Source organism: Syngnathus typhle, linkage group LG20 (genome assembly GCF_033458585.1).
Source record: "Syngnathus typhle isolate RoL2023-S1 ecotype Sweden linkage group LG20, RoL_Styp_1.0, whole genome shotgun sequence".
Lineage (NCBI taxonomy): Eukaryota > Metazoa > Chordata > Actinopteri > Syngnathiformes > Syngnathidae > Syngnathus > Syngnathus typhle.
In genome coordinates, this window is record NC_083757.1 from 4923319 (window position 1) to 4949759 (window position 26441).

The 26441-nt window shown below is 41.7% G+C and overlaps 1 protein-coding gene across 1 annotated transcript in view; it reads left to right on the forward strand.

Moving 5' to 3' along the window:
* The window catches only part of csmd2 (CUB and Sushi multiple domains 2), an 81795-nt gene that overhangs the window by 47896 nt on the left and 7458 nt on the right, over positions 1 to 26441 (forward strand). The window contains exons 27-58 of the mRNA XM_061266718.1: positions 2581 to 2783; positions 2906 to 3097; positions 3284 to 3422; positions 3494 to 3681; positions 5466 to 5660; positions 5927 to 6043; positions 6545 to 6658; positions 7853 to 7948; positions 8028 to 8231; positions 9072 to 9196; positions 10187 to 10283; positions 10471 to 10575; positions 10653 to 10771; positions 11088 to 11157; positions 12340 to 12456; positions 12552 to 12761; positions 13505 to 13693; positions 13761 to 13938; positions 14708 to 14853; positions 14924 to 15004; positions 15441 to 15554; positions 18363 to 18551; positions 19013 to 19159; positions 20805 to 20993; positions 21167 to 21352; positions 21422 to 21616; positions 22026 to 22199; positions 22285 to 22458; positions 22530 to 22703; positions 24527 to 24715; positions 24782 to 24955; positions 25398 to 25580. Of these exons, the coding sequence (XP_061122702.1) occupies positions 2581 to 2783; positions 2906 to 3097; positions 3284 to 3422; positions 3494 to 3681; positions 5466 to 5660; positions 5927 to 6043; positions 6545 to 6658; positions 7853 to 7948; positions 8028 to 8231; positions 9072 to 9196; positions 10187 to 10283; positions 10471 to 10575; positions 10653 to 10771; positions 11088 to 11157; positions 12340 to 12456; positions 12552 to 12761; positions 13505 to 13693; positions 13761 to 13938; positions 14708 to 14853; positions 14924 to 15004; positions 15441 to 15554; positions 18363 to 18551; positions 19013 to 19159; positions 20805 to 20993; positions 21167 to 21352; positions 21422 to 21616; positions 22026 to 22199; positions 22285 to 22458; positions 22530 to 22703; positions 24527 to 24715; positions 24782 to 24955; positions 25398 to 25580 (4973 nt within the window). The remainder of the gene's footprint in view (positions 1 to 2580; positions 2784 to 2905; positions 3098 to 3283; positions 3423 to 3493; positions 3682 to 5465; positions 5661 to 5926; positions 6044 to 6544; positions 6659 to 7852; positions 7949 to 8027; positions 8232 to 9071; positions 9197 to 10186; positions 10284 to 10470; positions 10576 to 10652; positions 10772 to 11087; positions 11158 to 12339; positions 12457 to 12551; positions 12762 to 13504; positions 13694 to 13760; positions 13939 to 14707; positions 14854 to 14923; positions 15005 to 15440; positions 15555 to 18362; positions 18552 to 19012; positions 19160 to 20804; positions 20994 to 21166; positions 21353 to 21421; positions 21617 to 22025; positions 22200 to 22284; positions 22459 to 22529; positions 22704 to 24526; positions 24716 to 24781; positions 24956 to 25397; positions 25581 to 26441) is intronic.

Consider the following 26441-nt stretch of genomic DNA (forward strand, 5'->3'; position numbering starts at 1 on the left):
GTATAAGTCGCCCCCCCCCCACCCAAACTATGAAAAAAAACGGGACTTATAGTCCGAAAATTACGGTATATATATATATATATATATCTATATATATATCTATATATATATATAATATATATATATATATATATATATATATATATATATATATATACATATATAAGCATATCTTGCACATCTTTGCCGCCTCTAATTCCCTGGGAACCCCCCCCCCCCCCCGCCATCATACATACTAGGCCTCCTCCACATACTGCGCATGCCTTTGATCGTGCAGAATTTATTATTGAGAAAAATATGCAATGCATTTGTCAAAGTGTTTCTCATGCCACAAATGCTACTGAAGGTAGCATGGTAGGAAAACATTTTTGTTTATAAAGAAAGAAGAAATTGGCATCAAGTGGCATGCCCTCTCAAGCAATAAAAAAATACCAACACCTTAGAAAAAAAAAGTTCACATAAAACGTCAAGGTGAGTAAATCAATGAAATTAATACAAAAATGTCACTCCCCACAGAATTTGCGATTGCAGCTCGACTATTTTGTATTCACAGCGCTCGCCAATTCTCTCTCTGTTGCTCTCATATGAATACAAAACAGTAAAAGAAGAATCAAAAGGGAGCCAATAAATTGCATCCTCGCCTCTCTTTCTCTCTTCTCCTTCGTGCAAACACATGACACTTGATTGACCCGTTTTATCCAATTAAGCGGTGGACAAGAGTTGACGAATAAAACCGTACGCTATAAAAGCTTCATTATCCAACTTTCTATTATTGTGCAATTTGCACACTGGATGAGGAATCCTTTTCCTTGACGAAATATGTTGCTTTTCTCCCAAGCACATCCAATTACGTGTGTCCAGAGCAAACATTTACACCAAATTGGACTCTAACGCATCCTTACCCAGTTAGTACAAATATGACTCCAAAAAGCCCGGCACACTTTTTCTCTCTCTAGTCTTAGCAAAGCGCCCCAAGGTGCTTTTCTACATCACATCTTACTTTTTTGGAGAACCACTCAAGCAGCTCAAAACAAATTAAATGCATGTGAGGAGAACCTATTTTCATCTTTGACTGAATAAGAGACATTTAGTAAACAGAACCTTGATGTAATTAAAAGAGAAGTGATGCAATCCCACTACACTTAATTTCACACTTTTGGATTAGCCTATAAAATATTTAAATGACTTTATTTCCCTTTAAATCAGGGGTGTCAAACTCCTTTTTTTCACAGGCCGCATTGTAATCATAGCTTCTTTCGGAGGGCCATTATGACTGTCAACCCAAATAATAACCATATTATATACAGTAAACGCTACAAAACAAACTGACAAATAACTCAGACAAGTAAAAACTGGTCAAATATTTAAAAAAAAGATATTAAAAGTGAAGACAATTTGAAATTCTAATAATGACACGAATTTGATGCACAATTTGTCTTCGCGGGCCACATAAAATGATGTGGCGGGCCGTATCTGGGCCCCGGGGCCTTGAGTTTCACACCTGTGCTTTAAATGCTCCCCATTAATGTCCATTAGCGTGAATATGTTCCCACCTTGACAAATGGTGCCGTATTGGCCTTCATCGAGGAGTAGCCGCTGGCTGCCGCCCGAGCCTCACGCTTTGTGCAAATCGGATTCTGACACCAATTATGCTAACACGGCGGGAAGTTGTTTCCAAACGTCAACATATCAGCGGGTTGCTGGTTTTCCTATGCATCAGCTCAGCCTCGGCATTGCTTGTATGTCGATGTACGTGTTGTTGGATTTCGAAGTAGCACTCCAAATAGCTTGTGTACACTATTCCCTTAGAATGGCATCAATAAAAATGACCCAATGTTTACATAATAGTCTTGAACTACTACATTTACAAATGCATCTTCATGAAGAAGAACTAAAAGTGCTGGTTCAACTATATCTGCGACATCCAAGCAAGATGCCGCATTGGAGCTGTTGAGGGAACGTTGTGTCATCTTGACTGGCATTTCATTTACATCTACCAGCCAAGCTCAACATAATTTGCCTGCACCTCCTCATCTTATCCCAGGACAGCTCCTTTTATTTTATTTTATGTTTATTGATTTATTTTGAAAGGGATCGAGTCAGCACAGTTGGGATTGTTATCAAGACTGACATGCTGTATAGATAAAAAAAAAAGATCTAAGTTTTATTCTTAAGTAAATGTGAACACAAAGTATCGACAGGCAGTTTGCGTGAAATATTTTCTCGCAAATGTTCAAGACTGCAAGCAATTGAAAATCCACCGCGCTGTGATTGGCCTACTTTTGTAATACGTTCATATCTTGTTGGCACTGATAGCCGTCTTTGGTGAAAGTGAAGAGTCCATATTTTGACAACAACATCGTTCTTATGTCGAGGCTGAAAATTAAATGCTGCGACTGAAGTAGCTTCTTGACTGACACTGCAAAACATCCACTGAGTGCTTCGTGTCTGGTGTCTGTGATTATATTTAAAAATCACATTTGTCCCTCTGTTTGATTCCTGCCATTCTCTTTTAAAAGTTATTTTAAACCACTTTTTTTATGCTGTGATTCATCTTGATGTGTCTTTTTCTTCCGCTAGTCTCCATTTCTTGGTTTTCCACACCGAAGAGATCCACGACGTGCTTCGGATCTGGGATGGGCCCCAGGACGGAGGGGTTCTGCTGAGGGAGTTGAGCGGCTCGGCATTACCGCCAGATGCTCATAGCACTTTTAATACCATCAGTCTGCAATTCACCACAGACTTCTTCACTAGCAAACAAGGCTTTGCTCTGCAGTTCTCTGGTGAGGATCGTGACATTCATGGTGATGATGAAAGAGGAGGATTTGGATCAGACTCCCTACTGGTTAACATTTTTATAGCAATGATGCTTTCATCTCACCGGGGTTCCTTTTTACTTCTTCAGTTTCTACCGCTACTTCATGCAATGACCCGGGCATGCCGACTAATGGAACCCGCAACGGTGACAGTAGGGAACCAGGAGACCATGTGGTTTTCCAGTGTGACCCCGGCTATATCCTGAAGGGTGCCAACAGAATCATCTGCACTGAAATCAGTGGCCGCTATTTCTGGCAACCAGACCCTCCGACTTGTAACGGTATTAAGCTCTTCAAGCATGAAAAGTGACCTGTGGATCATAATGGCGAAGGAGTATGATTAGCAAGTTACAGACCCTCACATTAGCTATAAATGTTTCGGGATTGTCCTAGGAGAAAAAGAAATCTAATATTTCTTCAGTAAAGTGTGATTTGTGTTTGACCTAATTGTTTGAATTTCTTCAAAGCTCCATGCGGAGGCAACCTGAGTGGTCCAAGCGGGCTCATCCTTTCCCCGGATTATCCGGAACCGTACCCTCATGGGAGGGAGTGCGACTGGACTGTTACGGTCACGGAGGACTATGTCATCGCCCTCAGCTTCAACCAGTAAGATTAATTGACTGTCTAGATTGAGATACTTTAAACCACATGATCATAATATTCTTTCCTTCTAACAGATTCAGTTTGGAGCCCAGTTATGACTTCCTGCATATCTACGATGGGCCTGATTCCCTCAGCCCTTTGCTGGGAAGCTTTTATGGCACGGATGTTCCCGAGCGAATCGAGAGCAGCTCCAACATGCTTTTCTTGGCCTTCCGCAGCGATGCCTCCCTCAGCAGCAATGGATTTGTGCTTCAGTACACAGGTTTGCACTTTGTGTACATTGTTTCTTCTCACTTCCTTTTTGGTCTGTTGAGTGGAGTGAGTGGGATTCCTCGGAAGGAATTATTGATCATTACCTACCTTGGAGGCTGACTAAATCGATGGATTGAGAAGACAAAAAGGTGGCTGCGGGTAGTGCTTAAGCTCTTTTTTTTTGTTATTTGTTTTTCCTCTAACGGAGCACACAAGAATATCCTCTTTCGGATCAGGTGACACAGTGAGTCACGGACAATCTGGTCAGGCAGGTGGACCCAGTATGAAACCCATAAAAAAATCCACAGTAGGAAAGCATAAGAATATAAGTTATGAATTAGCTTCCTAGTTTTAAGCAAACAGAAAAGGTCAGGTCGGGGTATTTGGAGAGCTAGCAAGCTAACAAGCAGTTAGTGTTTGGTCGTTAAAAATTGCAAAATCTGCCTGAGGTGCTGTCATTCTGTTTATCAAGCTTTTTTTTTTTTTTTTCCGATGGGGCACTCCGGGGAAATCTACGTAGGAAAAATGCTTCCGTGTTTGGATGACATGGGAATAACGCACACTGACATCAACAGACATACACCAAACAAGCATCTTCACTCCTGGCGCTTGTCTCATCCATTGGCGTCCTTCACTCTTGGGCTCATTCTCATTTCACCTCGCATCACATCACAAAAAATATATTTTGTTCTGTTGGTTGTAAGACAAGATCTCATCCATTTATTTCTTGCATGTCTCAGAAAAATGTTTGCTTGAGTTAGTACGCAACTACAACTCTTAGATTTACAAGTATAATCAGAATCAATCATGGCATTTACTTTAGGGACAATCTGAAGATTACACGTTAATACCGTATTTTCCGCACTATAAAGCGCACCGGATTATAAGGCGCACCTTCAATGAATGGCCCATTTTAAAACTTTGTCCATATATAAAGTCCACCGGATTATAGGGCGCAACTTCAATGAATGGCCCATTTTAAAACTTTATTCATATAAAAGATATATACATTTTTGCATTTTGCATTTTGTCCTGCGGGCCGCACTTTGGACACGCCTGCTGTAGTGGCTCAGTATTGGTCCATATATAAGGCGCACCTGATTATAAGGCGCACTGTTGGCTTTTGAGAGAATTGGAGGTTTACAGGTGCACCTTATAGTGCAGAAAATACGGTATATGGTTGAGATAATGCTCGGTGGATTCTATATTGATTTAATGAATCGAAACATCGTAGTCCATGGCAGGTGGTGGTGGAATAAGAGGAAATTGCTAGAGAAGCCCTGCTAAGATGGAGACAACCCATGCCAGGGCCTCAGGCATAATTTCCTGAGATGTATTAGTCAGATATGGAAGTAAACCTAATTATGCAGAACTGACTTCTGGCTTCTCACTTGGATCTCCTTCACCTGAGAACAGATTGAGCAGTAAGTCTTTTTCACACCCTTATAAGTGGTGACATTGTTGGGAATGTTTGTGGATATTGTCTTCTCGAATCAAATGCACAACAAAGCTGTGCGGGAGAGAAGCTGTTGTGTGACTCAGCAGACCTTGGCCCTGACCAGTGCCATTTTCAATCAGCTTACTGTCTATCTCCAAAGGCATACACATACCTTCAGCAGTAATAGAGGAGACGGTTTTGTCAAAGGCCAGAAGACAGCCGCTGAGATAGAAAAATGGAAAAGCAACAGAAGAAAGGGAACATGTGTAGGGGCTAAAAAAAAAAGGAATAAGTCCAATCTTTTCCATTTACCCTATGTGTTCAGCATGGCTGATTTTTCACCGTGTTCTACACAGAGAACCCGAGGGAGTCTTGCTTCGAGCCGGGTGCGGTACGCAACGGGTCGCGGGTGGGAACCGAACTCAAGCTGGGCTCCGTCGTAAACTACCGCTGCGACAGTGGCTACACGCTAGAGGGAGAACAAACCCTCACATGCATCATGGGACCAGATGGCAAGCCAAGCTGGAATGAACCCAAACCCATCTGCACTGGTAAACACTGACATCTGGAGACAGTCCGTGGCACACACACGCACACACTCCTTACTAATTCGTATAGATTTATCTCATGTAAACATTCACTTAAGACGATGTCTTTTTCACTCTGGCAATTTTTACACTTAAAGCCAAATCAGATAAGAAAAAGTCATTCATGATAGGCAAGCAGAGAGGAAATTAATCAAACGTTACAAATTCTCTTTTATTCTCTGCTTACCATTTCATTATTGTTGATCTTTATGAAATTATTTTGCCTTTAGCACTTTGTGGTGGACAGTATTCTGGTTTGGAAGGAGTGGTCCTGTCTCCTGGTTACCCTGGCAACTACAGCAGTGCAAGGATATGTCTTTACTCGGTGGTTGTTCCTCAAGAGTATGGTAAGATCATTTTTATCGTATTGTGGCACTTGCCACTCACTTCAGCATTGCCTTCTTCCTAGGAAATGATTCCAAGACCTAAGAATAATTATCACTGCTATTCATTGGGGGATTTTTAAAAAATGTAGTCAGAGATGATTTGATTTAACCCATTGACGATCATTTAATGGGGTCTGCTGAAGCACGATTATTCCGATCCGGCGATTGATGAAAGGCACTGACCTCTGGCGCCCTTTCATTCTCTCCTGCAGTTTCCTATATCCTTTTTTTTTTCTTGTAAAGCCGAGACAGATTAAATCTGCGAGGTTAAATATGTTCCAACAGGTATAAAGGATGAAGGCGACGTTACATCGATATATTCGCTGTCATTGTCAGAAAACCTTTAATCTGCTGACAAACCACTCAACCGAGCCTTTTTAATATTCCCTTTGGTCACACCAAACTAGTGTGTATTTAAAGTATACATATTTCTAATTCCGCCATCTGTATATTTTTCTCTAGTGGTCTTCAGCCAGTTTGCATTCTTCCAGACAGCCTTGAACGATGTCGTGGAGGTTTTCGATGGGTCGACGCATTCTTCTCGTGTTCTTAGCTCCTTGTCTGGAGCGCACACAGGTAACGTGTAAATCATGACAGCATTTTTGCAATTAAGTACCCAGCATGCCCCTGGGGTCTCAACTGTGGCACCCGAGCCGTCATGACACTCGAGAATATATGCGGCTGGAGTTCTCTTATGATGCAACTGATATACAGGAACATATATATTAAACACAGACTACAATGACAGGCATGGGTTTTCGGAGATACACAGACACACACATAGCGTGATGTTTCCTCAGGGGGTTAAGCATGTCTGCCTCCCCACTACAGTGTGACAGCAAGCAGACACGGTGTAATGAGATCCTCCGTTGAGAGGGAGTCGGCAGCTTGAGCAACAAAGACTGAGAGGCACTGATACTCCAGCATGATAGCATGTTCTTGCATCTCTGTGAGAAACATCACAGGGATTTACCGTATTTTCCGGACTATAAGGCGCACCGGACTATAAGGCACACCTTTAATGAATGGTCCATTTTAAAATGTTGGCCTTATACAAAGCGCACCGGACTATAAGGCGCACCATTAATGCATCATGTCAAATTTTTAATCCAAATCATTCTCCATTTTATCTTTTTTAGTTCAACTTCAGACGCAACAAATTACTTTATAATCACAAAATAATGATCCCTAGTCTTTTTGATTCATGATTCATAGTCTTCAGCGGGCCACTTATGATTGATTTAATGACGCAATGCTTTGGGCCAGTTTAAATTTAGGAATTTGGTCCATATATAAGGCACATCGGACTATAAGGCGTACTGTCGGCTTTTGAGATAATTTTAGGTTTTAAGGTGCGGATAGTCCGGAAAATATGGTAATTAAGATGCGGGTCGGGCGGAAAAAATTGTCAAATTGTAACACTTTTGAATCATTGTTACATTTCTGCTCTTAACTTGATGACAATTGATTGAGCGCATTCTAGTTCACTCTCGATTTTGGTCTTCTAGTGAGCCATGGCTCAGGTGCTGACATTCAAAGCTCTCCTGAATGTGTCCAATGTCCTTTAAATAATGTCGACATGGCCCAAAGCCTTGCACGGTATCGGTGATAAAGCCGAGCCTGAATTGCATTCTGTATTTCACACTCAACCGAGTGAAACCGGGAGAGATGAGAATGTGCAGCACTCACGCATATACAGTATGCACCGAGGACACTTAGTTTATAACATTGCAAATTGTTTTTTTTTTTTTGGTTCACTCCCTATCTTAGGCGAGTCTTTGCCGTTGGCGACGTCCAACCAAATCCTGATACGCTTCACCTCGAAAGGTCAATCCAGCTCGAGGGGATTCCACCTGGCCTACCAAGGTGAGCGAGTGTATATGAAATATTCTTTCTTTCAAATGACACCGGGAATCTTTAATGTGCCTTCTTTTGCTCGACAAAGCCGTGCCGCGGACCAGCGCAACCCAGTGCAGCTCGGTCCCCGAGCCCCGGAATGGCAGACGGATGGGCAATAATTTTGCCGTTGGCGCTGTGATTCGCTTTGAATGCAGCCCAGGTTATGTGCTCGAGGGATCGGCCGCCATTGAATGTTTGACAGTGCCCAACGCGCTGGCACAGTGGAACAGCTCCATCCCTAGCTGCATAGGTAGGACATGGATCTTGTACACACACAACCATTCCCTGTAAATCCAATATCAATCCATCCAGCATGCAGGCAGGCTGTTTAGAAGTAAACCTCATCAGAAAAAAAAATATGGAGGAGTCCACATGCTCAAAAACACGGCATCCCACAAACACACACAAACAGGAAGCTGTAACAGATGCCCTGACCAGATGTTTGTTTGATGACTGTTTTTTTTTCACTTTAGTGAAACAGTGTGATTCTGCAAGTATCACTTAAAATTAGATATTCACAGTTGTGCATTTTTTGGATTATAATATTTTTTAATGTACCGTATTTTCCGGACTATGAGGCGCACCTAAAAACCTAAAATCTTCTCAAAAGCCGACCATGCGCCTTATAGTCCGGTGCGCCTTATATGTGGACCAAATTCCTAAATTTAAACTGGCCCGAAGCATTGTGTCATGAAATCAATCCTAAGTGGCCCGCTGAAGACTGTGAATCATGAATCAAAAAGTCTATGGATCATTATTTTGTGATCATAAAGTAATTTATTGCGTCTGAAGTCGAAATAAAAAAGATAAAATGGAGAATGATTTGACTTGGATTAAAAATCTGACACGATGCATTAATGGTGCGCCTTATAGTCCGGTGCGCCTTATATAAGGGCAACGTTTTAAAATGGGCCATTCATTGAAGGTGCACCTTATAGTTCGGTGCGCCTTATAGTCCGGAAAATACGGTACTTAAAAATCCACCATGTGCCATAAAATAAGGTGCACTGTGTGTCAAACTGAATTTGAATAAGATTTGAAAAGCACCTTGATTTCCAAAAGTAGAGCTCTCTTCTGCTTTCTTCTGCAGTTCCATGTGGAGCTAATCTTACCCATCGTACTGGGACTATTTTATCACCCGGGTTTCCAGAGCCTTACCTCAACAGCCTCAACTGTGTCTGGAAGATTACCGTTCCTGAGGGATCAGGAATCCAGGTTTGATTTCTATTTTTATTCGGAGCTAAGGGTCATGAAAAGAAGAAAAGATTGCAAAAATAAAAAAATCCTTAACCTTCAGGAAGAGGAAATAAATGTGGATAAGATTTGGAATTGGTTTTACAAAATTTCAGTAAATGGCCAGAAAACAGCACAAGCACGGTTATATGTAATTAGCTGACTAAGCACTAATTAACACAATTCCAATTGCAGTTCTATTTGCAAAGGAGCTCGAAACAGGCTGATTTTGCAAATAGTCGTATCGAATTGGATTAGAACACACCTGTGATAAATGTATCTTCACGTTTCTCCTCACTTAGTCGTCTTTGCCGGAGTTTGTCGCATCGTCCGCTGGGGTTTTGCCAGATGGAAGGTTTCGTGCCATACAGTTTAGCTGCTGGAGCTAATGACCTCAGTGCTGTCCCTTAGCCATTAGCTCCCGTCACCCCACCTGAATATCTGTGGGTCAGAAATATGACACAACAGCCTTAATATCAATGTAGTACACACGTCAGTTGTGTGTTTGTGTGTGTAGTTCCTTTCCATCCACAGGCCTCCGTTTCTGCTTTGAAAAGGCGATGTGCCAATTTATTGGGTTTGCTATTCTATCTCATGTAATCCTCTCTTCTGTTCCCGAGTCATTGTCCCGTTTCCATTGTCTCAGTCACGTTTTTCACGTCTTACGGAGAAACACAAAAAAGCACGTTTTCATTTGTGTATCCGCACAACACAATAGGGCTGATGCAAGAGTCATGTATTGAGTCAGACGTTTAGAAAGTGTGTCTATGCTACTTAAGGTTTGTCAAACAAAACAAACATTGAAACTAACAAGATGTAGTTTTATGATTATAATCCACTCGTAAAATATTTGATTTTTCTAAAGAGAAAAAAATTTGCTGGACTGGTTGAATTTCCTTAACGTATTTAAAAAATAAATAAATAACTTTTTAAAAAGACAAAACTCATGTATTTCAACTCTACTTTTTTCAGATCCAGGTCATCAGTTTTGTCACAGAACAGAACTGGGACTCATTGGAGGTGTTTGATGGAGGAGACAACACTGACACCTTGCTTGGAAGTTTCTCAGGTATGACTTGCATTGACTTGTAGCCATGTTTTTTTTTTCTGTTTATTGCACGGGTCATCAATTTTGTGTTGATCGTCATATGCGACACATTATTTTCCTATTTTTTTTGTAATTAACTCAAGCACTTAATCATGGTCAACCTAAGAGATAAGATCCCTAAATACGTGTAATTTATTTTCTCCCCAAGGCACGACAGTTCCAGCGCTCCTCAACAGCACTTCCAACCAGCTATACCTCCATTTTTTCTCCGATATCAGCGTCTCTGCTGCCGGATTCCGTCTAGAATACAAAAGTAAGTTAAAAATATCGACAAGAATGTAACATTTTATTAACGCTGACATCATTTTTTTTAATCTTTCATCCCTTCAGCCGTGTCACTGACCAACTGCCCTGAACCGATCATTCCGATGAACGCTAATAAAATCGGGGAGCGTCTTCAAATGAACAACGTGGTGTCTTTTCAGTGTGAACCCGGATACACGCTGCAGGTAAAATCACTAATCACACTTAAAACCCATAAATTTCCCCAAAATCCACATTACGGTATAAGGTATAATACGAGAAAATGCAAACTATCAGCACCTTCCCAATCATTCTTTTGTTTTAATACGGTTGCAGTTACCCCCTTGCATCGATCTTTTGTCACTTCAGATGAATTTAGTCATTTAGTCGCTACGTGAAGTCATTTGGAGACAACGGGCAGCTGCTTCACACAATTAGAGGAGCAGATGTGAGTGAGTGCGAATTAATTCACGGCCGGCCGCTTGTATTTTCTCCGCTACATATGGCCTGCCTACCTTCAAGGGGAATTCACACATCACCTGTATGCCTGGAACCGTCCGAAGATGGAACTATCCTCCGCCTCTATGCATAGGTAAGAATTCCTATTTGCATCCACATTGAGTCCTTTTAGCCTTTTTCTTTGGACTGACAAGTTTTCCTCAGGGATCACACTCTCCCTTTTGCTCTCCAGATCGTTATTTAAAGCGCTACAAGGCCGAAATAACATTTTCAAGGCTTGTGATCTTGGCTGCAGCTTTACGTTGTCACTTCAAATTCAACTTTCGTCTTATGCTTATCCCTCAGGGTAGTGCAAATGAAAATGTTGATATTCTTGTTAGCCCAAAAGATAAAACAACAGGGCAGTTGAGGTTATTTAATCCAGTGTTAATCCATTTCAGTGGAGAAAAAAGTCCCGAGGCATAACACCAAGCAAAATGTATGAATACTAAAATCACAATGACCTGTCATTTGACTAACCCTTGATTAATTATTCCGCCTCTCACAATCAGTCACAAATATTATAAAAACACAAACATAACCTTGATTAATAATAATTCTGACCTAATTAATCAAAATTTGGTGATTTCCAGGCGTTTGTGATGACCTCTCAAGGCGCACAATTGTGCCCCGGTTGGAAATCACTGATGAATCCAATGAATCATGCGAAAGTGCCGTGACAAACAAATTCCATTTTAGCCAACGATTGCTTCAAGTCTGGGGAATTCATATATCTGCATTTCCCGTTTGCAAGCATCCATACGGCATACGAATCGGAGATGTTATTTATTCCTGAGAGAAAAATAGCTCTATATCGCCCGCATTTTTTTCCCTCCGGGGTGACTCTCCTTTGTCTTAAGTAGGCTGTTTTTCTAATTTATTTTCTTCTTCTTCCTCCTCACAATTCATTTTTTTTCCCTTCACCCTCACCACTCACTGTTTTCTGCTTTCGTCAGCTGATGCTTTTAACATCAGTTTAACGCCCTTTCATCTTATTTCAGGGCTACTCTCGTTTCATCTTTCTTGATACCATCATCACTTTTTATTTCCAACTATTGTGAGTCCTCAACCTGGAATTCAAGTCAAGGAAATTGTACCCACCGGTGGCTTAAGATGAAAGAAACACTCACAAAATAGCTGACGAATGCGCCACTATGACATCCAGATTGAAAAAAAAAAAAAAAAATGCAATGCATGCAACAATGCGTAAGAACTTTGTTAAATAAATTCACATTTATTGTAACATAAATGCTAATATAATTCTGCCTTCCACCAGCCCAATGTGGAGGAATTCGGGAGGAGCTGGAGGGCATGATACTCAGCCCCGGTTTCCCTGGCAACTACCCTAGCAACAGTGACTGTACATGGAGAATCTACCTGCCGGTTGGTTACGGTAAGAATCAATGACCCCTAAAATATTTTAAAATGACTCAGAGTATTCGTAATGTACTAAAACTCGTTAAAATAATTGTGTTCTATTCTTTCCAGGAGCCCACTTACAGTTCCTCAATTTCTCTACTGAAGCCAATCACGATTTCCTGGAAATACGCAACGGACCTCTGGATACGAGCACCGTCATTGGACGATTCAGCGGGCAGGATGTTCCTTCCTCGCTTCTCACCACCTCGCATGAGACCACCGTTTATTTCCATAGCGACCATTCTCAGAACAAGCCGGGGTTCAGGTTTGAGTACCAAGGTAAGTGTCCTTGAGGTTGAAGAACTTTAAAAGGCGAGCCCTGGAGTTTTTTTTTTTAACTGTCTGATTTAATATGCACTTCATATTTTAATGAACATAATCACTAGGATTCATTTTTGCTAATTGCGGAAGCGACTTGGTCTCAGTCTTGAGTGTTCATTTCTACTGCCGAGCTCGATATAGCTCATAATCACTTCAAGGTAGTTTTGCCCAAGAATGTTTAATATATTGAGCTATTTGCCTGGAAAATGATAAAATTGTCATAAAAGGGAATGATGAGTAATGACTTGTAAAGGCAGACTGCCATGTCATAATTTCTCTTCCCTCACCCTGTCAAGTTAATTTAGTAACTATCTGCATTTTAGGTTTTTAATCACCTTAGAACAGACTGTTGATCGCTTTTTTTTTTTGTTTGTTTGACTCTAACAACGTTGGCAAGTCGAAAAATAGCAATGCATATTTACATAATTCGATGTAAATTAGCATATAAATCAAACATTATATTTGCAAATACCCCTCTTTGCAGCATTTGCATGAGATATCTCTTACAATGGGGAATCTGTGATGCGTAGAAATCAATTTCTGTCACATTTACATCCTGGCTCTTGGAGACTCAACCCTTGCTCCACATTTGTCTCCAAAGCGACTTTAAACGGCTCAAGCCAAACACAGAAGAAAGACTTTGGAAGTAAACAATAACCCTGAATAAAAATAAAATTTGAATATCCTTGCCTTGCCGACAGCTTATGAACTACAGGAGTGCCCGGATCCAGAGACTTTCCGCTACGGTGTGGTCGTCGGGGCGGGCTTCAACGTGGGCCAGTCCATTTCCTTCGAGTGTCTACCCGGATACCAGCTGGTGGGACATTCCATCCTAACCTGCGAACACGGCACGACCCGGAATTGGGACAACCCTTTCCCTCGCTGTGAAGGTAGGAGTATGAGAATTATTTGAATGTATGCAGGGTCATTAAAGTTCTTAATTTTTCGATATCTCAGTGCCTTGTGGTGGAAACATCACATCGGACAATGGGACCATCTTCTCTCCACGCTACCCAGAAAAATACCTCAACTCTGCCGATTGCTCCTGGTTGATCACCGTAGCTCCTGGTTTTGGAATCAAGCTCAACTTCACCCTACTTCATGTCCACGGCCCGCACGATTTCATAACTGTTTGGTAGGGAATAACGTCAGTGGCAACACATGTTTTGTTTTGGCTGTGTTGAAGGGCAAAAGGTCATTTAATCATCTGTCCGCATGGCTGACATTATCAAAGATGGGATTTTGCACTCCCTAGAAACCTCGTGTTTCCTTTTCATTGCCAGCCAACCTGGCAATATGACGACAATGGCTTTCGCTAAATTTTCCGTCAGGTGCTCATTCAACCAAGTGTGTAGATTTGACCTCAACTGAGCTTTTTTTTCTTGCCAAGTTGTCTGGCAAAAATGAGTCGAAAACCATTTTTCTACTGTGTTCCTTTTTTATAAATGGCCCGACTGAATGGATGTTTTTCAGTAGGCTCCCATAGAGCCAAGATGTGGACTATCATGTTCCCCAGTTTCAACTCGCCTCCTCTGTGTATCAAGCCACTGAATTACCGAGCCAAGGAAATGGGTCCCGTAATGGTAACTTGGCCAGAGTGCAGTCACACAGCGGTCCCGAGCCAAGCATTTCCAGAGCTGCTTGTAATCTCCCATGCACACTCTGACAGCCAAAGACAGATGGTTTTTAAACTGAATGGTCGCCGTATAATTCCGGGAGCTGTCTTAATCGGCCATCCTTGCGTCTCGGGACAGCTCAGATCGCGCTACGGTTTCCAAATGCGTTCCCATCGGATGCTAGTTAGTATCCGCAGTCCAATTCAGATCAGTCATTGTATGCTCAGATGCGGTCCTGCAGTGGCTTGTAATATTTCACACTCTCTGATAAAGCTTTGTTGTCTTTAGGGACGGCCCACAAGAATCGGCGAGGAAACTTGGTGTGTTCACTGATGGAGAGCCCAATGATCCTCCGAGGAGCACATCAAATCAAGTCCTTATCCGTTTTCGAAGCAACACGGAGAAAGGTGGATTGTTTCACATCAACTATCAAGGTAGGGAGCTCTTTATGAAATGTACATTGTTTTTATGGTGACTCATTCTTTTTCTTTCTTGCCACTAAAGCTTATAGGCTGCAGTTCTGTCTGCCACCGACCATCATTCCCAATGCGGAGATCCTGATGGCTAGCAAAGAGTTTAAAATAGGTAATGGTTCATTGTTATTGATTACCGTAGTTTCCGGACTATAAGGCGCACCTAAAAACCTAAAATTTTCTCAAAAGCCGCTTTATAGTCCCGTGCGGCTTATATATGTTCCAAATTCCTTAATTTAAACTGGCCCAAAGCATTGTCTCATGAAATTAATCATAAGTGGCCCGCTGAAGACTATGAATCATGAATTAAAAAGGCTATAGATCATTATTTTGTGATTATAAAGTAATTTGTTGCGTCTAAAGTTGAAATAAAAAAGATAATGATTTGATTTGGATTAAAATATGACATGATGCATTGAAGGTATGCCTTATAGTCTGGTGCGCCTTATAGTCCGGAAACACGGTATTTGCTTTTTCACAGTGATCATTTTAGTGTCACTTTAAGTATGGTCCGCAAATTAATTCGTCCTCCACCTCTGTCTGTCCAGGTGACATTGTGCGCTACAGATGCATCCCAGGCTACCAGCTAAGCGGCAATGACATCCTCACTTGTCGCTTGGGGGCACACTTAGAGTTTGAAGGACCTCCACCGTCATGTGATGGTGAGTCAGTTGGAAAAAATAAATAAAATAGCAATAGGCAGAATCAAGGCTACACAAAAAAATGGATTGACGCACTTCCAGTCGGGAGTTAAATTTCCGAGTCCCGTGGGTTTTGAAGCAAGCCTGCAGTCATAGTGGGAGAGCTTCATACCGGTTTGGTGGAACCTTTCATCTCCGCAGATGATGCTTGGTTCCCGTGAGACTGCTGCCGTGTCGCTCCCTCCGTGCTGAAAATGATCCTCCCAAAGGACCTTGTAGTTGCACCCTTATCATACCCATTGTACTCATTGCTTTTCCTCAGGGTAGGAAGAAACTGGTGCATCCACTTTAAAATATTATGAACACACATTTATTACATTTTTTTTTTTTTTAGTACTCGACGAGTGACAAGTTTTTTTCAGGATTTGGGCGAAATAAATTTTGCCAGCAGTTTGACGAGAATGACTGAGAACAGGACAAGGAGTTTGGAGCCAAGGAGAGGACAAGGAGAGACTGAGCTTGGAATGCTTAGCTCATTGAAATGCACGGGACATTCCGGCTGCAGCTGCACCTATCAAATCATCGCTTCTGGCTCTCATGAGCGCAAAACCCCCCACCCACCCTTTGCACATTCACGCACATATATGACGAACCCAGCTCTCCTTGTGTCTAGTCAAAGTAATGGATGATATGACTGCGGTGGTCCACTAAAGAGAAATGCCAGAGCTTCCCTCCTGTTCTGCAGTGCTGTTTGCCCCTCGCTATCGTCTCTCATCCTCTGCATTGCCCCCCCCCCCCCGTCCCACCCAACCCGCCATCCCTCTCTTGCAGTTCCTGCCGACTCACCAGCATCACACTTTGCGACTCTTGTTGCGTAACGCACCTGTTAATCTCCCGTGTGCTCATTTATTTTTTTAAAATTACGTTATTTTGACATCTATCAGCAGGCTCTTGTCCGATTTAAGGGAGATTGAGCTAACTGCAGTGACACACATTCACTTCTCTTCTTTGTATTAAGTCCAGGGGAACCGTTGCCAGACATGAGTGGCTTTTGAGTAACACTGCACATTATTCAATCTGCCCTCTATTTAGCTCCCTTTTTATTCCACAGATTATTCTTTTTTAACCCCGCCCCCTTTCTTTAAATCCCAAAGGAAGGATTACAGCTGCCCCTTGCTCAATCCATCATTGTCGTCCATGACTTTGTGCAGTTAGGTCCTGATTCATGCTAATACACATGTAGTGGTCCATTCCCTTCAATCAGCTCCTTATCACCTTTCTGCATATGATAATTAAATTCTAGAAAAAAAAAGAGGAGACAAGAATACCGCAGCGGTTAAAAGGCTTAATATACCCGTGATTGCCGGACGTGTGAGCTCATTCCGCAATTGTGTGCTGAGGCTATAAATATACAAACTGCAGCGTTTGCTTGCTTGCGGAACGGAGCAGACAAGGGGATCCTTTAATTTTAGCATGAATGAGGTCACTGAGAGCAAACCTTAACTGAGCGTGTAATGAATGCGTATTTTTTATATTCTACATATGAGTTTTATTTAATCAATCTCTGTGTGCTGCATGTTTTTTGTAGCAAACCTTAACTGAGCGTGTAATGAATGCGTATTTTTTTATATTCTACATAAGAGTTGTATTTAATCAATCTCTGTGTGCTGCATGTTTTTTTTTGTATTCTTCTTACAATTTTATTACCGTATTTTCTGCACTATAAGCTAAAAACCTCAAATTTTCTCAAAATTTACAGCACGCTTTATAATCCAGTGCGCTTTATATATGGAGCAATTTGTATTCGTGGATGAGGACTAATTCATTTAAGTAAGCTTTACGTGTTTAAAATGGGCCATTCATTGACGGTGCGCCTTATATTCCGGTGCGCCTTATACTGCAGAAAATACGGTACATGTCTTCTGCCTCAATGCTATTATTCAGAGTGGTAAATAAATATCGACCGATATTCAGATTTTCATGCTTGGATTGGAAACTCCCTATTGGTTGGCGAGTTGGCGTAATTGTGCTTCCTCACTTTCCCCCCTTGGAGCTTTTGAGACATGCAGACAGACACAGACAATGTGAAGGAAATGTTTTGTACACATGAATTTCCATCATGTTTTATACATATCCCTGGGTGAACACTTCAAACATACATAGATCAGCAATTTGCATAATTTATGATAATCTCCATGTCTTTCTCTGGTTTGAGATTTGCAGCTATTGAGTATTCAAGGTAAAGCACCATGACACTGGCAGTCATTTGCAATTCAGCCAACGACACACTTGACATTGTAAGATTTCCTCATGCAATAAATCCCACTTAGTCGGCACGCCAAGAATGATAAGAGCCAACATTTTTAATAATTTGTAAACACTTTTGAACCAAAGCATTTTCTTTTAATACTTATGTGTATTTGAAAGCAAGCACATGTAACAAAGAGGGTCCATAAAAAAAGCCCACTGGACTTGGAAACCAGTTAGCAAATTGATGTGACCTGTCTCGACAAATATTGCTTCCAGGCACCCTTGACTAGACATCGGTTTAAATAGAAAAGACTAGATTTTTCCTCAAGGCTTTCCATGAATAAGGAAGAATAACTGATATTTCTGCACTTGCCTAGTAGACAAATTTGTGTTTGTAATAATTATCGAATTACAATAGCACTTCAGCCAACACTGATTCGCCCTCCAACAGTATTATGGATCCACCCGATTTAGTACTTCAAGATCAATTCGGTTAAACTACTAATGACTAAACATCCATTAGAATGTTCCCTGTGTCTAAATCTTTTTTTTTTCTCTTGTCTTGTTTTGACTCATCAGTAACCTGCCCCATGAATGAGGTATTGACAGCATCCACAGGGGTCATCATGAGCCAATCACCAGGCACCGGCTTCCCTCATTTTGAGTCGTGTTCATGGGTCATCAAAGTGGAACCCGGATACAACATCACGTTTACCATCGAGCATTTCCAGACCAGCCGTCAATTTGATGAGCTTGAAATATTTGACGGTGAGATCCCGATTCTTTTCGACCGACATATGTACTTTGAATGTTGACAGACGTAATTGACAGCGTCAGCAATTAAAGCTTCAAATGAACTCACATGGTCTTTCCTCTACATCTGCTTTGTGCATTTGCTTGTAATTACGAAGGCAGTCAGCAAAGCCTGGCAGGCCTCTCGCAGTAAATGGTGGTCGTATACGCAAGACTTGCTGATTAGTGCATTGTATTTATTTATTTTTTGTAAAAAAAAAAAAAACAGAGGACATTTGCTAACCTTGGGGCCGCCAAACCAATTACTGAACGTACTTTTTCGCCTCTTCAATTAGACGCGGAGTATGTTTTTATTTTATTACTAGTGAAACTAAAAACTGTGCCTGCTCTCATGAAAATAGAGTACAACATGTGACTGTTAAAAGAAATTGGTCAAATATAGAAAATTGAATTTGTCGATCGGTCTCTCAATTTAGGTCCTTCAAGACAGAGTCCTCTTCTGATTACACTTAGTGGAAACTACTCCAATCCCCTCAGCATCACCAGTTCCAATAACAAAGTCTACCTTCACTGGTCCTTCGATCACACGACCAGCCACAAAGGTTTCCGCATACGCTACTCGGGTAAGAAGTGTCAGATTTGGATTTGTTAGTTGTGTTTATATGTCATTTAATGAATCCAACTAGAGCCCAACAGCTATGTCGCCATGGCCACCGAGCATGGCTGGAAATAGGTTGAGCCCTATTCAATAGCACCTGTATAACTGGCAATGAATTGTGACTTTAAACATTTAAAATACTCCCTCAGCTCTTTATCAACATTATTCTGCCAGATTGACTAATCATTTTTTTCATTTTTTGCTCTCCGGCTCCCCATCCGGGTGTTGGTGCTATCATTCCTATACCCCCCCAACCCTCCCTTTACCTCATCTTTCAATTTCTACTCACCGATGATTGACTTTGCCATCGCAGGTTCCATGACAGATGGATAGATTGATTGCCAAGAACCTGCAATTTGCAATAGTCAACATGAAAGTATCGTGGTGGCGAGGGAGAAACAGATGGCGCCGGCAGATTTGGCCTACACGCCTCTTTAGCAATCCGTCAGTTATTGCATTAGCAAGAGGCAAATATCTCCTTGAGCACTTTGCCATCACGGCTTCCATTCTTAACATGTCACCTTTCATTTTGTGCCACCGGCGCCTCATAATGCACCTGACTATCTCCGCTCTTATCTCTTTTGTGCTTCATACACCTTCCGCCCCACACACACACACCTCCCCATTACCTATTCCTATCCTCTCACCTGCCCCTGTCGATCCAAGTCCTTTGACTGCAAGGATGATTGAAATGAGAAAAGATATGTTCTCGGAGGCAAAAGGGAGAGGAGGAGGAGTCAGGATAACGGAAAGGCAGGCACATGAGATTGACAATGATTGAAGTGGAGAATTTAAATTAGATCCCAAGACCTTACTCAGGGTGAGTGACAGAGGGCCAATGTAATGTGCAGATAGCACGTCTATGAGGTTTTCTTTGCTGACCTGAATCATGTACGATTATTGCGGCCCCCGATAAGGCAAACAAACAAAAGCAGTGGTTCGATTATTGCTTGCCCATTTTTATACCGTATTTTCCGGAATATAAGGCGCAGCGGACTATAAGGCACACCTTCAATGAATGGGCCATTATTTAACTTTGTCCTTATATAAGGTGCACCATTAATGCATCATGTCAGATTTTTAATCCAAATCATTCTCCATTTTATCTTTTTTATTTCAACTTCAGACAACAAATTACTTTATAATCACAACATAATGATACATAGTCTTTTTGATTCATGATTCATAGTCTTCAGCGGGCCACTTATGATTGATTTCATGACACAATGCTTCGGGCCAGTTTAAATTTAGCAATTTGGTCCATATATAAGGTGCACCGGACTATAAGGCAGCTTTTGAGAAAATTGTAGGTTTTTAGGTGCGCCGTATAGTCCTGAAAATACGGTAATCCTTTTGGACAAAATCCAAATCTGTCAGAGTAGAACATCCTTCCCAATTTCATATCCATATGTATCCTCATATACTTCACCATCCAGAGATGGCAGATGCAAAGGAAATCCGAGGGTCTTTGCACATTAATCCATCACCCCCTCAGCAAGCACTTGCATCATTTCACATTGTTATTGGATTACATGCTTATCGGTATACAGATTTGTATTGTGTGCTTTCTTGCTTGATTTTATGTATTGCGCGTTTGAAATTCCTCCTAGCGGCCTACTGCAGCCCACCCAACAACCCCGTAAATGGCAGCGTGCACAGCCTGACAGGCACCAAACTGGGAAGTACTCTGCGGTTCAGATGTGACCAAGGCTTCCGACTCATTGGCCAGAGCAGCGCCACCTGCACCCGCAACGCCCAAGGGATCTATCAGTGGAATGCACCAGTGCCACTCTGCCAAGGTAGGGGCTGATGAAGTGGATTTGGAAATTGCTCAGAAAGATGGAAAAGATGGGAATGTTGGTGCTCAGAAAGCTAAATCTAATTTTGATGCAAAATATCTGACATGCAAATGTGATTCACCAAGCAAGTTTTACTCATATTTTATATCTTTTGCTCTCTCCTTCCATGCCAGTTACATCCTGCGGAATGCCCGTGCTTCCGGTGAACGGTAGCATTGAGGGTCAGGACTTCTCTTTAGGAGCCAGAGCGACTTATCAATGCAATCCCGGATTCCGGCTTGCAGGACCGGTCACCACGACAATGATCTGTCAGGAATCCGGAAGATGGAGTCCCATCGAGGCCCCTCCCAGATGCGTCCGTAAGTAAAACATTCAGGTAGTAAAACAATGTGAATCCTGTTGATGAGTTCCTGTTTTTTTCCAACTAGCGGTGACGTGCCCTGATATCGGCCACTCCGCGGTAGAGCACGGACGATGGAGATTAATTTATGGATCCCAGAACCAATATGACGCTATCATGGTGCTCATATGTGACCCGGGGTATTACTACAGGGGGCAAAGAGTCATTCAGTGTCAAGCTAATAGCACTTGGAACTACCCAGATCCACGACCTTTCTGTGATAGTAAGTGTTGCTATGCTGTGTTTTCAACCATACATACTCTAAAGCAGGGGGTGTCAAACTTATTTTTGTCGCGGGCCGCATCGTAGTCATAGTTTGCCTCAAAGGGCCATTAAAATTGTCAATTTTAAAATAATAATAAAAACTGTTAGAATATTTAAAAATAGAATATTGAAATCAAATATTTTAAAAATATAAATCAAATGAATGGTAATAAAAATTGCTAACAATGTTTCTCATTTTTAAAAGTTAAAACAATTTGAAATTTTGCAATTTTGCACAATTTGTCTTCGCGAGCCACCTAAAATAGTGTGGCGGGCCGTATCTGGCCCACGGGCTTTGACTTTGACACCTGTGCTCTAAAGGATATTTAGGTTACATTCTAAAATCATCAACGTACTTCTGCTTGCAGTAATTTCCTGTGGTGACTTGGGGACTCCACCAAATGGTAACAAGATAGGAACGCTGACTGTGTATGGAGCCACTGCAATTTTTTCCTGCAATACAGGTTACACTTTAGTCGGCTCCCGTGTTCGGGAGTGCATGTCCAATGGACTTTGGAGCGGAACACAAGTCCAGTGTCTGGGTGAGTCCGCTAACAAAGTGCTGATGTGTGAAGCTAATTTAGAAAAAATAATGAAAATGGGCCTTCATTTTTTTCCCCCCCATAGCTGGCCACTGTGGCAGCCCTGAGCCAATTGTGAACGGGCAAATTAATGGGGAGAACTACAATTACAGAGGTAGCGTTGTGTACCAGTGTAACCCTGGATTTCGTCTCATCGGGGTTTCTGTGCGGATCTGTGAGCAGGATCATCGCTGGTCAGGACTAACCCCAGTTTGTGTTCGTAAGTACTTGCACTGTTGAGTATCTTCAGCTCAACACTAACTGACCATTTTACTTTCTTTTTTTTTCCAGCTATAACTTGCGGTCATCCCGGTAATCCCACTTTTGGTATGACGCAAGGAAGCCAGTTTAGTTTAAACGATGGCGTCCGCTTTGTCTGCAATACCGGATATGTTCTTCAGGGAGCTGTTAAATCAACCTGCCAGTCCAATAGCCAGTGGAGTAATCCTCTCCCTCGATGTAAAAGTGAGTACAAAGTTTTAAATTCATAAAATTTTGCATTGGCATGATCCATGTAAATTTAAGCAAAGGCACAATTGCAAAGGCGACAAGAACATTTTTTGCACTTGTTTGAAGGACAGCTTCGTTTTGAAAACCACGTCTCATCTTTTTCTGAATAATTCAATTTTGTCAAAGGCGAGAATGTTTAATTATGTTGTGTGTTGCATAAAGAAGTAGTTTCGAAACAGTTGGTATTAATTGAAAGCTGAATGGCAAAGCCGTTAAAGGGCCCTTGTGAGTTTTTACTCGAAAATATGAAGGAGAAAATTATATGAATACATTTCTTTTGCTCAAGGTAAAAAATCTTTTGGGACATTTATGAAAGCATCGGTGAGGTCATACTTTTCTGGAGGTGAAGAGGTTCCTACTGTACAAGAGGAATGTGCAACTGGTGACTGTTAGTCGCCTGTGGCCTTCATCCTTCCGCGTAGGTGGAGGCCACATAAAGCCGGTCCAACTTGAAATGATTTACATCACACTCAGCGGGAGATCGAAAAAATGGGAAAACTCCATACCCGCAGCGGGCAAGGAAGAATATTTTCGACATAACTTTTCCACTCTGCAGTGCAATATGAACATGGCTGTGGTGAAAAAAGATTTCTCATTGTGTAAATCTCAAAATGTTTGTATCTTCAATGGTGCCGTCTTCTTAAATCTCACGTCGGGTTGATGTTTCTGTTATCCTCACTGTTTGCGTGGCTATAGGAAGATTGGAGGTCTGTAAGCTCGATATATCACATTAATTAGAACATTGCAGGCGAATTTTATAGGGAGACTCCCTGCTGTGTGCTTGCTCTGGGATTGAAAAGGGAAAAAAGAAATACAGGCATGATTAATTTCTTCTCAGTTTACACGGTGAACCTTGCGCTTTCCTTTTCCGGGAGGTGAGTGAGTCGGACAAAAGATATCAACTTTTGTTAGTGAGGTCTTAGAAATAAAGTGAAACAAACATGAATACACTCAAGTTCCCAAACTGTTTCTTTATAATGGTTATAAATAATGCAGGTCAGAGATCTGTAAGGGAAAATAAGTTTATGGTAATTCAACTCTGCTGCATGTTGGGAGTGTCGAAATGAGCGAGGTTATTAGCATACAATGAGCTCAATTGAGAATATGGCAAATAAATAGGGCATGGTGGGGCATAATGGCTCCTCTGGAGGTTGTAGACAGTCTTTTAGAAAGCCATTTAGAGGTTTGGCATCATTGCATAGTTAATTTAAATTTGCATTTTCAACTAAAGACCAAATGTTAGAACTGTTGACACTGTCGAAACAATATGGAGGCAACTCACGATGGTTCGAGGCAGTTAATGTTGATAAATATTTGACAAGATCAGCCGATCTGCACCATATCCTGCCCGACTAACCCTAAACCTAACCCATCTAAGCTTAACTGTTTAGGGCAGGGGTGTCAAACTCATTTTTTTCACGATCCGCATTGTAGTCATAGCTTCTTTATGACTGTCAACCCAAATAAAAGTATGAGCACCTCATATTATATCCAGTACAAGCTACAAAACAAACTGACAAATAACTCGTTTTCAAATCAGACGAGTAAAATCTGGTCAAATATTAAAAAAAAAAAAAGATATTAAAAGTGAAAACAATTTGCTATTCTCGTAATGACACAAATTTGATGCACAATTTTTCTTTGCGGGGCGCATAAAATGATGTGGCGGGCCGTATCTGGCCCCCGGGCCTCGAGTTTGACACCTGTGGTTTAGGGACTGCTTTGTTGTTGGTAGAGTTCAACTTGTGCTGTCAACCTCCATCTCAATCTCACTTTAGCTGTGAACTGCACGGAGCCAGGTCATGTCGAAAACAGCGTTAGGCAAGTCTTACCCAGTGGACCACATCGCTACAGCTTCCAGACCACCGTGACGTACCGCTGCAACCCGGGCTACTACCTACTCGGGACAAGTTCTATTTCCTGTCAAGGCGACGGTACCTGGGACCGCTCCCTCCCAAAGTGCCTTTGTGAGTACCATTAGGATCTGAATTTAATATTTCCAAGCTAACCGGTACTTTCTCAATTTCTAACAGTGGTGTTGTGTGAGCGCCCGAGCATACCACCCTACGCCCAGATCTCGGGCGACCGACGAACCGTCGGATCGGTCATCCGCTACAGCTGCATCGGCCAACGTAGCATCATTGGCAACACGACCCGTATGTGCCAGCTGGATGCGCAATGGAGCGGCTCACCACCACATTGCTCCGGTACCAACTTAGGAACAATATGTGACCAAACTTCAAATTGTAGATTGAATTCGCCCCAAAATATTTCATTTCTCACCAAGTAAATAGTTTGTGGTGCTTTAGGTGGACTGAAGCAATAGCTGCTGGTCTCAAGGACAAAACGTGTCCTCCATAAAATAACTTCATTCAACTTATATTAGACAGAGGAGCGAGGTACCTATACCGTTTCCTCGCTTGTTTATGAAGCTCAATAAAGATGTTTACCCTCGCACTCCTACTTTGTGGAAGAACATATGAGGAGTCCCTTTAAATCCACAAATTTCAACACACCAACAGAGATAAAGTCCGGAAAATAGCCATCATAAAAAGTACTCAAACCTTCCTTTGCTTTTTTCTCCCATTAGGTCTTTATTTTTATGGATTTTCTTTCTCAATTTATTTTCATCTGTTTTTCGCTTCTTAGGTGACTCGGCAGGCCTTTGTGGAGATCCAGGTGTTCCCGTGCATGGCATCCGGTTAGGGGAGGAATTTACAGTGGGCAGTGCAGTGCGCTTCAGCTGTGAGCCGGGTTACACCCTCAAAGGTTCTCCAGAGCGAACGTGCCTGGCCAACGGAACTTGGCTTGGTACTCAACCTGAGTGCCATGGTAAGGAACACAGATGGATACTGTATTTCTTGTCAGTAGATCAGCAGATGTTGATGTCGCAGGCCAAGCAGACTCTAAATGATTGGTGGGAATCGAAAAGTTCATTTAAAATTCTAATATTACTGCAGGAAAACAAAAACAGCTGGCGACTTGAGGTATCTGTGAGCATGGAGCAGAACAACTTCCCGTTTTGCACCCAAAGCAGACACTGGAGGTCGATAGCCAATCTACTCATGCAATCCTCCACGCATTGCAAAGATATTCCGGACACATCTGACTTGAGACACAGAGCCAGACCCAAAAGACGATAGAGTGATTACACAGCCCAACCAGCCAGGAAATGCCTTGGTATTCAAAATAAAGAGCTGGAGGACAGTAACGGGAATAAAAAAGAGACGACTGCACTGCAGATATTAACAAGTGGCGTAAAATTAAATGAATGTGTCGGATGGGGAAGTCGTCTTTAATGAGCACTGTCTCTAACAGAGACGCTTGGGAGTTGATGTGGGGTTATTGAAGTTGAAAATTATATTCACTAGATGCCTTGTGCAAAATAAATATGCAAAATAATATTTTCGCTCCGGAGCGAATTACATTGCTGATATGTCATTATCATGAAAATGTCGGGTTGAGAAATCAGGTTAGTCAGTGTGTGCTCATCTAACAATGAAAATTAAAATTGGAATTGAATGAAAGGGAATAGGGAGAAAAATTTTAATTGATATCTGATTTTGCAAAGTGAACAAATAGTCTTAAAATATTTCCTACCTTTGACTACTCTTCTTGGGCTCGATTTTATTTTTCTGAAATTCAATATTTCCAGCTCACCTCAGTCTCCTTCTGCTACCATCACTCTGCTAT